Here is a 17,758-nt window from a genome sequence, read left to right as displayed (position 1 = left end):
ACATACTAATGTGAAAAATGTTTGAAAAAATAAGACACCTTGCCGTTTTCCGCACTTGGCCGTCACTGTCTTCCTTTTTCCTTGCAAAAACCTGCCGGGAAGCTCACGCAGAAACCTAGCGAAGATTACAGAACTCAGCCCACAGGCTGCTGCTATGAACAAGAGTTGGAAGTTATACATTTTTCAGTTGAATTACCCTCATACATTATATGGCTTGGGTTATATACTGTAAATATTTGGCGGTTTACAGCATTAGCCTCTTTGCACACAGGCTCAAGCAGAGACCCCAGTTAGCGTGCAGAGTGGGGCCCTGGCAGACAGGAGCCTGGATGCTGTAGCCCAGCTGCTTTGTTTGTTGAACATACATTGCAGTTATTATACGAAGAAACTGCAGTACGTGAACGTATTTTATATTACCAAAGGGAAATTTGGCGGATTCAAGTCAAGTAAATTTTTGTAATTGGTAGAGCCCTTAAATCAGTTAATCTCAAAGAGCTTTACAGGACATGTGTTCATCGTGATAACCCTAGAAGAGGAACTCCCTTCATTAACAGAGGGAATGAACACATCCATGCTTCCAGGGATGGTTAGGAGTGCAATGGGGTCCATAATTGACACACAGTAGTATTACAAGGAAAGACGAAATAAGGATCTTTAACGGCCTAGGGGGGTGTGTGCGTGTGCATTCGTGTGTGTGTGTGTGTGTGTGTGTGGTCAGGGTCTGGAATCAAATTGGATTAAGACAATTTAAGAGACTTATTTTTTTTTTTATTCCCTGGAAACACCACATGTACAAATTTAATCCAGAATCAGTATTTCTAAAAATGATGGGAGCATTGTACAGATTATATACACACACAAAAAGTATATTGTTAATCACAGTTTGAGTTTCTGACAAAACAACTGAATCATGACGCGGCAGAAGAGGAGAGATCAGTTGACAGAACATTAAAGAGAATCTAAACACTGAAATTAACTTCATAATTAAAGCAACGTGAACGGCGCCTCTTCTGGTCAAATGCTGGTACTGCACTGGCTATTCTTGATGGCATATATGGTATAATATAATATTGCAATAACCCGAGTTTCACCAGAGGGGACGCCCTCTGTGCAGATTTAATGGCAGTGCCTGGTGGCTCTTTAAAGTCACAAATTCAAACCCACGCATTCTTTTAACATTTAGGATATTTTCTCTTGCATTCCTTCACACAACACTTCAGCATGGCTTGGATTTCGAGCGGCGGAATCGTCCGTTGCCAGAGTCCAACAGAGTTTTACCACGCAGAGAGAGAACCAGGAACCTGCTTCGAACTGAACATGCATAAGTTGCATAACTTGGTTTGTCGCACTGCTACTAGGCAAGACTCCATGTAATAATCCATCATGATTATATATATATATATATATATATATATATACATATATATACATACATACATACATACATACATATACATACACACACACACACAATAAGAAGGATCGAATGTATATACCAGATTCCTTCTCAATACATCCAAGTCTTAACAGAATTCCAATTTCCAACCGCTATTCCTTTTTTTAAGACCAGGTGACATTCCATACATCCTAAATGCTTTCCTTCATCGTTAAATGCCGGGGCGGAGCGGGGGATCCTCTCGGGATGGACGACTGGATAAGGGGCTCTCAGCACTGGTTGCCGGTCGATGCGTTCAGAGCCTGGAATAGAGGCGGCTGTGCGGCGTGTGCTGAAGGCAAACACACGATAAACCCTTCAGGGCTCCGGGATACCTCTTGATGAAGACATCCCACCACAACGGAAAGGCCACCTTCACACCCCTGAGCCATATGGGGGGGGGGGGGGGGACATGAATTAATAACCCATAACCAGCTGTCGGTTCACAGGGGGTAGCGCTTCATTAGGGAACTGCATAATGAACACCTAGAGCCACCGGAGATAAATCAAACCCTGTACATGGTGGGTCTGTGTATACGCGGACTGGCCTCACACAACCGTAGGCCGGCGTGCGTTTTTTGCGTACAATCAAATCCAACGTCCACAACGACCTCCGCTGCGGAGCTCAGGAGCCCGGCTCCGCGGCGGCTAACACGTGCTAACGTGCTAACGGCCCCCCCCCCCCCGTCAAGGCTAGCTCACGCTTCTGTCGATGCTACCGCTCACCACAGCAACGCAACATAGAACAGCCGCTGGGTGCTAACGGCCCCGTCAAGGGGTAGCCTGCGCTAACGTTCACACCAACGTCCGTACCGTACATGCACACACACACACACACAACATGGACGAAAAATAATTACACTTTACAGATTGATATACAACAAATGAGACAAGAAAAGGGCACAGAAAATCTATTAAAGCAAAAGGCATTGCACTTTATCCCTGGTCACATTCCCCTGTTGGCTTCCTTTCGTTGGCTGCCCCTTGTCCCAGCGAGAGAGAAGAATAGGATCCTTATCTCTCTTATCCCGCAACACCACATTCACTAAGGGTGGGGCGTGGGGAGACGCACGACAACAAGATGTCACTCATGAAGTGGGCGGGGTTATTTGAAACGTTTAACCTCACTCTTGGCACAGGCGTCCCTGGGAACGAAAAGGATTTGACGCTTTTGGCAGCTAGCAATGTCTATGGGTTTTTAAATAAAGCTAATAAAGGTTATGGCTAATGGTGTTTCAGTAAATGATGTGGATGACGTTGCTAACACGATGCTAATGTGGTTGCTGACATGATGCGAACATCACAAGCGAGACGCTAATGTCACAAACGGTGGCTTGATGAACATGGGGCAGAAAAGTGCTGCGTGATTAGAGTCTGCCGTACGTAGAGGATGATTAATGAGAATAATTCCCAAATATACGGGTTCCCCATCAAGGCTTGTTAATATGAAATATCGGAATCAACTTTTATAAAATAAAAAAATCTCAACGAGCACTTATAGTCCCCCCAAAAATGAATCACATGATTTTCAAAACAATAAACACCTAAAAAAATATATTCCAACCTAACTTAAAACAACAAAAGGTCACTAATTCAATTAAATAACATTCAAAATCGATCTACTGAAGACCAGACTTACATTCAGACCTTGGACTTACGTTAATTTATGCCATTGAAAGGAGTTTTTCCAAAATAAGAGACTTCCGACACTTGAGCACAGTGCCTTCGGCGGCTTGGAGAACACACAGTGAGGGACCCCCGATGTCACTTCAATCCACCAGAGGCCACAAACATACAGGATCCTAGGCTTTAGGACCCTGGGCAGACAAGTCCCTTGGTTTCCGCCCAGAGTGACAGAGAGGGGGGGGGGGGGCAGGGATGGGGGGCACTTCAATGGTGTGACCGAGATGGGAGTTGAAGTGCATATGTATGCTTTCCTTTTTTTTTTTTCCTCTGCTTCAAATCATTTTAGATTCTGTCCAAGTAGACTCGGGGCTTCTGAAATACTTGCGGCGTTGTTTGGCAGCAGGAGAGGAATAAATGATAATTACAATAATATGGCCAAATGGTGACGACGTCTTCATCACGGACTCACTCCCGAGCTCAGATGGCGGCCAGATGATGGGATTTACACTTAGATGAAGACACACACTTTTAAAATGTACGTTGTTCTTTTGTTCTACGGGAAGAACTCATCGGTAGTTTAGACCATTTCTAGAACGCACTGGAAGTGTACATTCCCACATTTAATTGAATTATGGCCACGCAAGTGCTTCAAGACAGTTAGGGATTTGAGCTAGAGGAGCTAGCCGTGGCTAGCCATGCGTTGGAAGGGTTAAGTCAGCGGAAAGCAACGGGAATGGTTAGAAAGGCTAGACGGGGATGTAGGGATGAGGCCACCGTTCAGGTACATCGAAACGTCCTATTGGACATTCAAAGCTGCTCGCGTTTACGCCTCACGGATTCCAGAGTTCAGAGTTCAAACTCCTTCCGGCCAACGTGTTTTTTCTGGAGGGGAGGGGTGGGTGTGGAATTTGAAAACCTAGAGTTCCTGTGGTCCTTCATTTTGCTCCTTCCTGTGACACGACGATGTCACTTCCCCCGGATGGTGGATGGTTCAGTGTCTCTCTGGCGTTTGATCAGCCTCTCGATCTCCGCCCCCAGCGTCTGCAGGTTCTCCTGTGAGCGGGGCGGAGCACAGACGCCGTTAAAACACAGCCGAAACACAGCCTAAAACACAGCCGAAACACAGCCGAAACACAGCCGAAACACAGCCTAAAACACAGCCGAAACACAGCCTAAAACACAGCCGAAACACAGCCTAAAACACAGCCTAAAACACAGCCGAAACACAGCCTAAAACACAGCCGAAACACAGCCTAAAACACAGCCGAAACACAGCCTAAAACACAGCCGAAACACAGCCTAAAACACAGCCTAAAACACAGCCGAAACACAGCCTAAAACACAGCCGAAACACAGCCTAAAACACAGCCTAAAACACAGCCGAAACACAGCCTAAAACACAGCCTAAAACACAGCCGAAACACAGCCTAAAACACAGCCGAAACACAGCCTAAAACACAGCCTAAAACACAGCCTAAAACACAGCCGAAACACAGCCTAAAACACAGCCGAAACACAGCCTAAAACACAGCCGAAACACAGCCTAAAACACAGCCGAAACACAGCCTAAAACACAGCCTAAAACACAGCCTAAAACACAGCCGAAACACAGCCGAAACACAGCCTAAAACACAGCCGAAACACAGCCTAAAACACAGCCTAAAACACAGCCGAAACACAGCCTAAAACACAGCCGAAACACAGCCGAAACACAGCCTAAAACACAGCCGAAACACAGCCTAAAACACAGCCGAAACACAGCCTAAAACACAGCCGAAACACAGCCTAAAACACAGCCGAAACACAGCCTAAAACACAGCCGAACACACAGTTAATCGTTAACGCTTATATGGGACGGATGAGAAGGATTCATTTGCTCTCCAATGCCGTTATATATTTCATCATAACTTTGCACAGCACAGATGCTAGGCTAGGCTAATGATGTTGCTTGTGGCCCCCCAGGAGACTTAAAAACAGGTAAAGGCCCCCCAGGGGTTGAGGGGCTATAAAGAAAAGCTCTTCTTCTCCTTTACACACACAGACAGTTAGCGTCGGGCTACAGTGCGTTCTATCAGTTAGAGTTCTAGGACTCACGCACGCAGCCAAAGTGGTTTCCTCAGGCGATCTTAAATAACACTATCTTCAAAAAGGGTCGTCACCTTCAGTAAGGGTGAGGTGTCCTTGACACCTAACACAGTATAACGCAACGGTGTGTGTGTGTGGCGGGCGAAGCTCTGCCTGACCAGCGGTCTATTTTTGGAATCAGCGTTTGATAAGGGTTGAGCTTCTCTGGAAATGTATAGTATAGCATAACGCCACAGTGTGTGTGTGTGGCGCGTTTCATACATAACATCGTAACACAGAACTCTCATCGTGTTGGGATTCTAGCTGAAACAGGGTTTTCACTTACACTTCAACGTTATATAGGTCATCTTTTGAAACCTCATCCCATTTTTTGGGTCTTTATTAGAGGCACCGTATTAAAATAAATCATCTATGAAATCAGGACAAATGAAATACAATACAAACTTTAAATACTTTGGGATGATGCGTTTCAGTGTACTATAGAAGCTATCCGGCACCATCGACGATGGCAGAACAGCGAAACTGCACCACCGAGTAAAGACGGAGTGTATCATCCTCTGAGACGCGAGAGGGTTCAACATATGCAGAGAGTGAGAATAACGTATGTATGAAAGTCATTTAGCACTATAGTGTTGAGAAATAATAAGTGTCGGATGAGGTGCTGCATACCTGATGCTGATTGGCTAAACGGATATTTGCGACCGAGAGCTGTCAGAAATCGGCCTTAATGCGGATTAAAATCAGCCTTGCCTTTTCAATTTGAATATAATTTGAAAAGGGTCCACGTGAAATTAAAAAAACATCAATGTAACCATTTGATGCATCGCACCAGAATTAGCCTTTAGTCTCATTTCCATCTGCAATAACCATTTTAGCGTTTTTAACGTTGTGTATATGAACAGGTCCATGATTGGAAATGACAGAGAGAGAGAGAGAGAGAGTGGCTGATCCTCCACCAATCCACTGGCTGGGTGGTCGGGGGGGGGGGGGGGGAAGGGTTGATGGAAGAGGTTCACTCATCAACCATGGTGACAGGGTTGCTACATATACACGGTTCTCTTCTCCAATCTCGAGTGAGTGAGTGAGTGAGTGAGTGAGTGAGTGAGTGAGTGAGTGAGTGAGTGAGTGAGTGAGTGAGTGAGTGAGAGAGAGAGAGAGAGAGAGAGTGAGAGTGAGTGAGTGAGTGAGAGAGTGAGAGAGTGTGCGTGCGTATGCGCGTGTGTGCGTGCGCGTGCGTCTCGCCTTCAGCGTGATGTTCTTGAGCAGCGTGTGTGCGTGCGTGCGTGTGTGCGTGCGTGTGTGCGTCTCGCCTTCAGCGTGATGTTCTTCAGCAGCGTGTCCTCCAGCACCGCCTGCAGCTTGCGGTTGATCTCCAGCGAGAGGTCCAGGGTGAGGCCGGCGTCGGCGGGGTGGGAGGTGTACAGCGAGGCCATGATGCCCCCCCGCCGCCCCAGGGCCACCTTGTTGTTGTCGGACGCCTCCGAGGACAGCGCCCCCGACTCCTCCCGCAGCACGTAGCTCTGGAGGATCCTGTTTGGGAGGGGGGGGGGCGGGGACGGTGTGAGGAATGGATCGTTTTTTTTTTCATTCATTTCACTCATTTATTAGTATTTTTCAATTTATTCGTTTTTTTTTTTCCACGGCAAAAGAGCCCTCGTGCTCGCTCACACTTCCATGGATAAATGACGGTAACCGTGTGTTTGTGCGTACATGTGTGTACATGTGTGCGTACGTACGTGTGTGTGTGTGTACGTGTACATGTGTACACGCGTGCACGTGTGTGTGTACGTCCGTGTGTGCATCTGTGCACGTGTGTGTGTGTGTGTGTGTGCGTCTGTGCGCGTATGTGTGTGAGTGTATTCTAATCCAATGAGAACCACATGGTCGGGGCCGAGCCCGGGGAGCTGAGCTGGTGTGTGTGTGTGTGTGTGTGTGTGTGTGTGTGTGTGTGTGTGTGTGTGTGTGTGTGTGTGTGTGTGTGTGTGTGTGTGTGTGTGTGTGTGTGTGTGTGTGTGTGTGTGTGTGTAGCAGAGGTGAGGGTTCTCAGCTGGAGGCATGGAGCTCAACAGACAACAGCAGCAGCTCATACTGCGCTAACAAGCAGATTCAAGCAGTTCTATTTTCAAAACGGACCGTGATAAGCCAACATTCAATTACACTAAGACGCAACACCATTATTATGGATAATAATAAAGGTCACTATATTAATGTAGAAATGTGTTTGTAGGTTTCCTGTTTCTGTGTCTACGTGTTATGGTGCCCCATGCCAATCAAACAGAGCATGACAGCTTTTTAAATGACATGACCCCATATCTCCATATCGCCACCAACAGTCTCCTTCAGCGCCACCTCGTAAATTCACCTCCCTTTTCAATTCCAAGTATATATGAGAGGGGGCAGGGTGTTTTCAAAATAAAAGCAGCAAAAGTCAGTAGCGAACAGTGGCAGTAAGGAACTCGTTCATGCGTAGCAAAGCAGAGTGCGTGTTCATGCTACGCTCCTCCTCACAATCCAATATCAGGGTTACTTTACAAATGATCTTTAACATGCGGTGGTGTGGCAGAAGGGGTGGTAAGAAGTGAAGGAGCGAACCAGCACCATGCATTAATCTGAAATCCTTTGGTCTACCACTGTGCATCCCTGCAGAAACTCTTCAACATGTACTCAGAAAAGGCTGTACCGTATAGGACGGACACTAAATAAATAAAACCTCCAATTATCAAGAAACAAGGGAGGAAGACAGGTCATTCTTGGGGCGACATGCTTCAAAATCCTGCCAGGTCTTTGCATTTCAAAATAAAAGCCCCACCCCTGCATACAACACAGCTACATCTACTCGACCGCACTAAAATAAAAACACAGTGCGCTAAACCTACAGAAGCAAAGCAGAAATATGACCGCTAGCTATGTCCTCGGCGGGACGGAGGTCTCCATCACACGTTTAAGGCCTGAGTATACTTCATGTGCAAAAGGGAAACGGCGTGTGCCCATGAGATTGGCACCCAAAGACGGTCCTTTGACGGCAGATGTCTGAAATTGAGGGACTTTGCAGCACATCCGCTATGAGTGGAAAATTATCTCATGCTCTATTTTAGGCAACATGCTACTGGCTACTTGCGAGTAGCTCTCCGGGTGTGTTAAACAGTATTCAAAAACTTTTTTAGGGTGAGTTTGCAATTTCAAAAACACCTAATTTGTCCTGTATTGAATAAGTGTTGTATCACATTGCAGCAGCAGATATGTTCATATCTAGTATTCTTCACCACCTTATCTGTAGTTTGCGATCCCCACGATCAGTCTAGCGCCCTCGTGTGGCGGGGGATCTCCGGTAAGCGGAGCGACGGGATCGTATAGGATCGTAGCGGGGCCACAACGGCCCTTAGCCGTTGAATTTGCACATTGCAGGAAGTATACTGAGGCCCTACTCGCACCAGCCGCACAGACAGAAGACAGGGAACGGCACTTACCTCGTACTACACTTGTGGTCGGGGCCCCCCCCCACAGTGAGACCCCCAGCTCCGATGCAACAGTGTTGTGGTTAAGCAAATACAGAATCAAAGAAACAAGGTGAAGTGAAGCGGAGCGCTGGAATGAGAAGCATGCGACAGACAGGTGGGGGTGGGGGCCGGTGGCGGTGTAGTCTAAGGGGACCTTTCTTGTGTTGTGGGGGCAGAGGTCAGACCTTAAACCGTCCGGGGGTTAGAAACAAGCATGCAGCCTTGAGCTCAACAAGGAAGGTTTCGGCTTCCTCTTTGTGTGTTGGGCGAGTAAATTGACCACTAATGGAAATGGAAAAATAAAATAAATAAGGACACTATTTAAAGACTATTTGAAGAGCATGACATCATTTGATGGGGGGGGGGGGGGGGGGGGGGGGGCTCTCCGTCAATACACAGCGTCTCAAATTAAATCATCAACTGCTATTCAGTATTTGGCACACGATTTATAGTAAGTAGGGGTTAGGGCATCTTGCCCAAGAATCGACGTTATGTGGGACGGAGCCCAGAGCCATCAAACACCGTATCCTACCCTGAGGAAGCACAAAGGTGGCCCCTTCACGAACCAATCAATGACCGCCTCGACGTCAAACCCCCACCAATGGGGTGTCCGGTGGCTCGGCGGACAGGGAGGCCGCGGGGGGGGGGGGGGGGGGTAACTTTGAAGTGGCTCACTGCCGTCCTTATCTCTCTCCCCCCAGACGCAGACTCGCAGTCTGCCCCCTGGGCCAGCCTCGACGGGCGGGCGACAATGGGATGAGATGCGCGGGAGAAAGCGCGCTTGACCTCATTCCAACAGCGGCCAAAAGGGAGGAAGCGGCTGTCAATATTTCTTGGACGGAAGGGTGGGTGGGTGTGGGGGGGGGAGGGGAGGGGGAGGGGGAGGGGGAGGGAGCGGTAGGCGGGGTGCCCTTTGCAGGGCATTGTTCCGGTCTGCTCTGCTTCGCCTCCTTGAAAAGGGACTGATGGTTGACACACCGGCGCTCCGGTGGGCCAAGGGAGGGAGGGAGGGAGAGGTGAAGGGCGCTGACTGACTCGTCACGGTGCTCTCTGACTCAACGTTTTCCAATCATGTCGAATTATGTGCGGCTGAGCAGCCTCCGCAGGTGTGCCGCCGTGCGTCCGTCCGACTGGCGGGGCGGGGCCCGGCGGCGGCGGCGGCAGGCGTGGACTACGTGCTGGCTTGGTTTTTTCCTGCCCGCTTTCTGGGTAATATTTGGATGCTCGTTGAGGATCATATGCGTGTTCGTTTGAACGACGATCATCTTCCCATTATATAAAGACGACCTGATGTCACTGGCGCGAGTATGATTGGACGTATACCGTCCGAATGTACCCACTCTCAGAATCAATCGCTCGTAAATCGCTTAAGCCTCTGGGGGGGGGGGGGGGGGCGGGGGGTGGGGGTAGGGGCAGAGAATGTGGTCACCGGTCAATCCACTTTAGATCCTGTGGCTACTCCCACTATCTGCCAATACTTCCTCATCCTTTAGGTGCCTCCTTGTTTACAGTCCAATGCTCAGTGAGAAAAGTGTTGTTTTGTGCCTTCCATCATTTTTTTTTTTCATTGTAATGTTTTGTGTTATGGTGCATTTGCTCAACAACAGAGATGGAGCATAATAAGCAGCTCAAGGACGGTCTCCCACTGGCCACGGCCTTCTGGCAACAACAGTTGTATTTGAAGGGGGCGCTGGCACTCTTTGCTCAGCCCCTGCATGTGTATTAATGTTAAGATATATTGTTTGTGTTTGCCAAAGACTCTCGATGGCAATTCAGTGGTACACCCCCACTCCCAAAGTCAGGGTTGGGAACAACTAGTCCACAGTGTTATTCGAAAGAACGGAGCGAGCAAGCTGGCTTAGTGAAGGGATACGTTCAAGTGTTCGCTGCTAGCCAGAAGATCACACAAACAGACATACATGTCTGCCCATGTATGTTTGCTTAAAGCCTTTTGCATTCATCCGTTTACATTACTTCATACCAAACGTGTTAAGTTTTAAGAATGCTAAAAGGACGTAGTCGATTCATTGATCAAATGATACAATGAACACTTTTTTAAAAAAAGCACTGACCAAGAGTGGCAACTGGAATTTCGTTGTGTTGATAATCTGTACACTGTATTTTATGCAATGACAAATAAAGCTTCTATTCTATTCTATCATATAATGAACACTTGACTTTTACTTGCCATCTTGTCAGACAAGTGCAAGCAAATTTACAAACTTTTCACGCTTTGATGACTTTTGGCATTTTCAATTGACATTTCATAGACCAAATGATCAGCTGATGTAGTGCAACAACATTATCGCTTGCTGCAGGTTTACCCAAAGGCTTCTAAGGAGTCTCGGATGAGGAAAAAACATTTTCCAGTCTAACGAGCAGAAAATTCCCATCTGTTCTCATGTTTTTTGCAGCAGAGAGCTGCTTGGATTCTCAGGGCGTCCGTGTCCTCTTTTACAAAAGGAAAGAACAAGAAGCAGCTCCGAGAAGCCATTAACGGCAAGAGAGACTCCGTTTATACCCGTTCCATTCAACACACAAACTGAATAAGTGCTTTTATGCAATGGCATTATGATTGTTTGTTAACTCTTAATTAGCTTGTGTTGGTTGTCTGGCTCAAGCAAAAGACGTTTCTTAACTCATGTCCTCTGATGTCCCTCCAATCTGCGGGCTGACCTCGGCCCGGCCCGGCCCCTGCGGACGGCCTGAGCTGCTGTTCCCAGCGCGCCCCCACTGGGATGACGGAAAGGACAGACCCACAAGGAGGACCGCGGATCCCGGGTCTATATCGAGAGCGGCGGCCAGGGGGGAGTCGTCCTCTTGCTTTATAAAGGCCACAATGTGGGTCACGGCTAAAGGCTTCAGTCTGAGATGAACGGCAGGCTGCCAGACGACTGGAAGGAGGAGACCCCGTTTCAAACCTCACACAAAGAGGACAAGATCGTACGACCGCGGATGACACACGCAGTTCGTTTTGATAAGGACACTTTCCTGCGCAGCCCTTCAAAGTAACAGCCGTGTACATTAAGGTGTTTTTTTTATGATCGTCTAGGTGGAATTACTTTCAAACAGATGTCAGAAACTACATCTCATGTTCCGAACAACTGAAAGATGTTGTGGTGTATTCTCTGTAATACTTAAAAAAAAGGCAAGGAATCCATCCAGACACATTCAGCAGTGTGAAAATGCCTGGTACTCCCTGGTACTCTGCAGTCCCAGTCACAAGGTGATTAGGATGCCCTGCGCCAGGTCTCTCGCTGTTTCACCGCGCGCCATTAATATGAATGGTGTGGCGTTACCACGGGAACCTCGACGCAGCACGTCCGTCCCCCACCACGCCTATGCATGACCTCGGGTTACCCAGTGCTGACACCCGTTTTATCCAGATAAGAAGTGGGGAATGGATATAGATATAGATATAGATATAGATAAATATAAGAGCGGGAGCAAGAGAGAGAGGCAGAGAGAGCGAGAGAGAGCGAGCACACCAGAGGGAAATGTGGAATGAAAGTGTGCACATCAAGGTCAGGGGAAGAACGTGTGTGTGTGTGTGTGTGTGTGTGTGTGTGTGTGTGTGTGTGTGAGAGGGGATGTGTGTGCGTCGGCAACACAGACTCAACCGATACACATTCTAATTAAAAGCTTCTTTAATTCCTATTAAACTGCAGATGATCCCTGTACACATTGATTAAACCAGATGAGTTAACCAGTCCCGGACTGAGAGACAGAGAGAGCTCAGTTCTTCTAGCCCAGATGTGGACTGTAGTGATGCACTCTCAGCGAGAGAATTTCAGCCCCGTCACACAACCGTATTCTATTCAGCCACTCGGCAAACACTTCCATTCAGAGCGACTCACGGTCAAACACTCTCCTCATTCAGGAGCAGGCAGGGGGGGGTTAAGATAACGTCTTACTCATGGACGCTTGTCCAGTACATTGGAGAAGGAACCGAGTCCCTTAAGAGAGACCTTGGGAGACAAACATCCTGAACCAGTCACTATCCTACCCTCCATCCCACACCCTGAATGACCTCCTTACATCACCAGTTCACATGTGTGTGTGTGTGTGCGTGTTGAGAGAGAGTGTATGTGTGTGTGCGTGTTGAGAGAGAGTGTATGTGTGTGTGTGTGTGAGAGAGAGTGTATGTGTGTGTGTGTGTGAGAGAGAGTGTGGGTGCGACAGAGAGAGAGTGTGTGTGTGTGTGTGTGTGAGAGTGTGTATGCGTGTGCTTGTGTGCGTGCGTGTGTGTGTGTGTGTGCATGCAGCAAATGGTTGACGTATTGCGGAGGGTGCGAGGCGTGGCCATGTCAGCAGGCCTACAGCAGCTCCTCAAGGTCATTCAGAGGACACTGTCAATGGCGCGAGGCGAGAGCGTCCGGAGAGTGAAGGAGGTGTGAGCGGTGTTTGCAGCCTCATTCCCAGGAGAGGAGAGAGCAGGCGGAGGAAGACTGAAACAAGATTAGCCTGCGACTGCACACCACCCCCTTACCTCTGCAAATAATTAGCCAATGTTGCTACCTGAGCGGGGAAATTTGCATACATTTGCATCTTTATGAATGAGACTGCAGTCCCTGTGTCGGTGGAATCAATTAATCACGCAATGTTTCTGCTCCCCTGGCCCCGACCGCCGGTCCGTCATGGTCTACCTTCCGCTGTCCGTCAGCAGTTTAAGACGAACGCTGATGTGTTTAGTGAAAGGCCAAGAGCAGCACACACTCGAAATACATCCCCCTCCACCCTCGAGAACACCTATTTATCACCTCCTCATCCTCTACCTCGTCCTCCCTCTCCTCCCTGATCGCCCCATTGCCTTAACCACCTCCCACCATCATATCCTCAGCCTCCTGCTCCTCATCACATCCTCCTCCTCCTCATCACCTCCTCCTCCTCCACATCACCCCCTCATCACTCCTTCTCATCACCTCCTCCTCCTCATCACCTCCTCCTCCTCCTCCTCCTCCTCCACATCACCTCCTCCGCCTCCTCCACATAACCACCTCCTCCTCCTCTTCCACATCACCTCCTCCTCCTCCTCATCATCACCTCCTCCTCCTCCTCCTGGCCCACTCACTTGGTCTTCTTGCGGATCTCCTCCACCAGCTGCTTGATATGGTCCTCCATGAACTCCATCTTCTCCTGCTTGCGGGCCAGGGCCTTCTGCAGCCGGACGATGCGCTCCACCAGCAGCGTCTTGTCCACCTCGGGGTAGCTGTCCACCACCATCACCGACGGGGTCTGGAGGTGGTGCTGCTCCGGGGAGCGGTCCTCTGCGCTGCCGCCCCCGCTGCTGCTGCCCACGCCGACGCCGGGCCGCGTGTTCAGGGACCCTGGGACCGGAGAGGGCCGGAGAGGAAGGGACGTTTGGTTAATAATAACAATCACATGGCATGTGACAAGACGGCCCCTTTATTAATCCCTGGCGAGAAATGAGGGTTTCAAGGCAGAAGGTATTAGCCTGATCTCAGAGAGATGGCGTTTGGTTTCTCTCTGCAGGTCAGGCTGGCCTCCGGTCCGTTGAAAGTCCTTTTCCAGAAATGAACAGGAAACGATAGGACCCCTCAGCGCTCAGGGGGAGGGAGACTCGTGATCAACAGGGCCTGTCGAAGTCTGCAGACGTTAAAGGTCCCATCTTACACCACCGGGTGTGAGTGTGATTAGCCATTACAAGCCGTTTTGAAAAACTGCCTCTTTGGACTTCACCAGTGGGCGTGTATACCACACCTGGTGGTATAATATGTCACCTTTAAAGAATGATGGCGGCGCCCAAGGAAAGTTTAGCAATCAACAGAGAAATCAAAACAGTTTGATCCGAAAATAGACTGAATACAATTGTGTGTGAGTGTGTGTGTGGCAGACGGCTGGTTTAAGCAGCCTCACTTGGCCTCACCGAGTCAGACTGATTGGCATTTGGGGCTGGGTGAGGTTGCACACCTGCTGCACATTGAGCAATCAATGTACAGGTTGAACAAACCATCAACACACACACACACACACACACACACACTCAAGGAAATCTCCAGCATGGCAACAGGGAGCACCAGGCCATGAATCGATGTCTGCAAACCGTACAAAGAAACTGGCATCCAACACCACCACCCTGGCCTGCGTCCTTGTCTGGAGGAGCCCAGTAAAAGACACCTGGGTGGAATGTGGCGTGTAGCATGGACATGGCTACAACAATGTTGGAAGTTAAGCTAAATTAAGATGGAGGGCCTCAAAGGTGAAGAGGATACGATAGCTTTACGTCCAACCAGATTTGCCAAGAGCAGGAGAATAAGAGCATCCCTCTGAGTGGCTGGACGTTTTTGGATAAGGAAAGGCTGCACCCAAATGTGGTGATCAACTGTGACCCGTATCCTACCACGTCAAAAAAACGACACAAATATGTATTACGTTATAGATACAAAGATATATCTAATCATCGTAATAATCCTGATAATGAGGAAGATTTAGATTTTCAATAATTTTCAATAATAGAAATAGTCATCAGTGTCCTGACCAGTCTAGAATGAACACTGCTCGGGTTAGAGGTTCGATTCCCACTTTGGCAGCCCATGCTAAGTAATGTGTTCACTCAGTATTGGAAGACTGGGTAAAAGCATGAACCAAAGGACTTGCATTTAATAAATTACAATTCTGAATAACAAATTGACAATTAATTAATCAATATATGGCAATCAATGCAATAAAAAAAAAAAGTGCTGCATTGGATCCCAATAGAACCCATACACAGGACAGCTCGGTACCATGACAGCCATGGACCCCAGCCAATCAGAATCCAGCCACCACTAGCCAGGTCCAATCAGAACCCAGACTTCACCAGCCAGGGGCAAGACCGCCCCTCCTCTACCCTGCTATACCCACAATCCACCCAGGCTAATGTATATTCTAACTAACCTCACACGCACACAAACACACACACACTAAATAATTGACTAGCTCTAAGTAGAGCAACGCAGAAATAGATCCAAGAGAGAGCACCAAATTTAGAAGCAAACACAATTAGTGTAGTGTGATGTCACTTGCCATAGTTAACTACATTTCTGCCAATCAAAAATAGCTATTGCAGTAACCACTGTTTCGCCAGAGAGGGCGCTCTCCCTAGTGTTGCACTAGTGGGTAATGGTGAACTAGTGAACTTTTACGTTTAGCTGAAATATGCAAGATTTTCTTGTTTTATTTAGACATTATTTTGTGTAGCCACTAGTAAGAAGGCTTGAGTGCGGAGAGGTTCATTGACCTGTTTCTGCAGAGAGATTGGACTAATCCCATTCTAGAATCTTTCTAGTTTTCTGGCCAATCACAGCCAACCTACAGCAGATCCATGTAGCCGTGGATGTTATCAACCAGGGCCCAGTTTAACGATGGATCCACGCTCGTACGATCATTCTCACGAAGGATCTTTTGAACCTTCGTAAAAAATGTCAGAGCGTTTCCCAAAACTCCTCTTAACATGAACGCGCGTGCACTGCTTTAACGACGTTCGTAGGCTTGTAACCGTCTACTGACACGGTGCTGAAATGGGCTCTGTACGAGGGGGCATATTGGAATGTTGTTGGATGAAACTTTATTTTGTGCAGCAAAAAAATATCTCCCCATCAAGGCCAACAGCAGAGTAGCCTACAAAAAGAATAGACTAATATGAATGCTACAAATATTAAAACACAATTGATTAGGCCTAGCCCGACATATGCTATCAGTCCTAATCCTGAACGCACCTTGCGTAAACTTTTTCACGGCATTTCCCCCTGAAATAATTCCATATCACAAAAATTAAAAATAGCTTGTGTCTGTGTGACAACTATAGCATTTATCTAAATGTGCTGATTTCTGAAACTTGCATTGTGCAGCAAAGAGCTGAATTTCTCTGATTCTGCATAAGGTTTCATTGATTGGCGCGCACTCTCTAGTCTAGAATCTTTGGTGTAAACATTAAAAATGCAACGTTCCATTCATTCATTATCATTCAGGGGCAGGGGCATTGACACAGCTATTGCTGTTGCTGGTCTAGATCCTGCCCATATTGTTGGGCAGGGGTATGATGGTGCAGGCAATGTAAGCGGGACAGGAACGCATCGCAGCACAATTTCCCGCAACAGTCTACATTCACTGCAGAAACCACGTTCTCAACTTGGCGATTGTGCACTCCACTAAGGTCAGGGATGTTCGTAACTGTCTAGACACGGTCCAATAAATAGTGAACTTCATCACAGCCTCACCGAAACGGCTAGAGTGCTTTATGGCAAACAATCGCAACAAAAAACGCCTGCAGAAATTCTCCTACACCCGCTGGTCTCAGCATGATTCATGTACAGTATGTCTTCTGTCATTGATCAATATGAGGACATTTTAACCACGATGGTTGAATTAAAATAAGAGGGAGACAGCAAGTGCAGCTCGAAAACGACCTCCCACACAAGAGCAATGGAATCATTTGATTTTATTATATGCCTTGTGAAAGGGTTGCGTTGTGACGTGGCGTTTGTATTTTTGGAATTTTAAATTGCGGCAACAAATTATGTTGCTGTTGACTTCTAACATGTCTCTGTCTTTGCTGTTTAAATCTAACAGTAGTCTATAAGTAATACATTGCCGGTAACCACCGGTTTTTGGGGTATTGAGAAATTGTGCCAGCCATGGTGGTATTGGATGTGTTTTAATAAAACACATCCAATACCACGGATGGTCCAGCTGGTGACTCCACTGAGGCTATAGTAACGATGCTCTTGGCGCCCTACGAGTACCCCTGCCTGGAGCCCTCGTTAGCTACCAGTGTGTTCACGACGTTCGTTACGCAACGATGCTTTCGTGAAACGGTGTGAAAACTGTACGACGCGTGTACGACAAACTTCTCGAACCACTTAGACCAACGATGCTTTCGGGAAACTGGGCCCAGGGCTACATGGTTGATGACATCCACGGCTACGTAGATGTGCTGTAGGTTGGCTGTGATTGGCCTTTGATGTTATCAACCACATAGCTTTGGATGTGATAGCATCCACGGCTTCACGGATGTGCTGTAGTTTGGCTGTGGCTGTGAATGTTATCAAATGAATAAACAGGACTTTCACCCTTGTAGCTACTCAAAAACCTATTTTAGAGAGGCCTTTTTTAG

General features: G+C 47.8%; 1 protein-coding gene across 1 annotated transcript in view; it reads right to left on the bottom strand.

Annotated features, from left to right (window-relative positions):
* Positions 1 to 2,231: 2,231 nt before the first annotated feature.
* ccdc186 (coiled-coil domain-containing protein 186) overlaps positions 2,232 to 17,758 on the bottom strand; it is a 38,324-nt gene continuing 22,797 nt past the window's right edge. Inside the window, exons 10-12 of the mRNA XM_084485602.1 lie at positions 13,715 to 14,047; positions 6,457 to 6,676; positions 2,232 to 4,114 (exon numbers count right to left, since the gene is read on the bottom strand). Of these exons, the coding sequence (XP_084341728.1) occupies positions 4,028 to 4,114; positions 6,457 to 6,676; positions 13,715 to 14,047 (640 nt within the window). The 3' untranslated portion in view covers positions 2,232 to 4,027. The remainder of the gene's footprint in view (positions 4,115 to 6,456; positions 6,677 to 13,714; positions 14,048 to 17,758) is intronic.

The sequence above is a fragment of the Micromesistius poutassou genome (genome assembly GCF_964030765.1).
Source record: "Micromesistius poutassou genome assembly, chromosome: 21".
Taxonomy (NCBI): Eukaryota; Metazoa; Chordata; class Actinopteri; order Gadiformes; family Gadidae; genus Micromesistius; species Micromesistius poutassou.
Note: the sequence above shows the minus strand (reverse complement) of the source record. Positions and strands in the feature narration are given on the sequence as shown.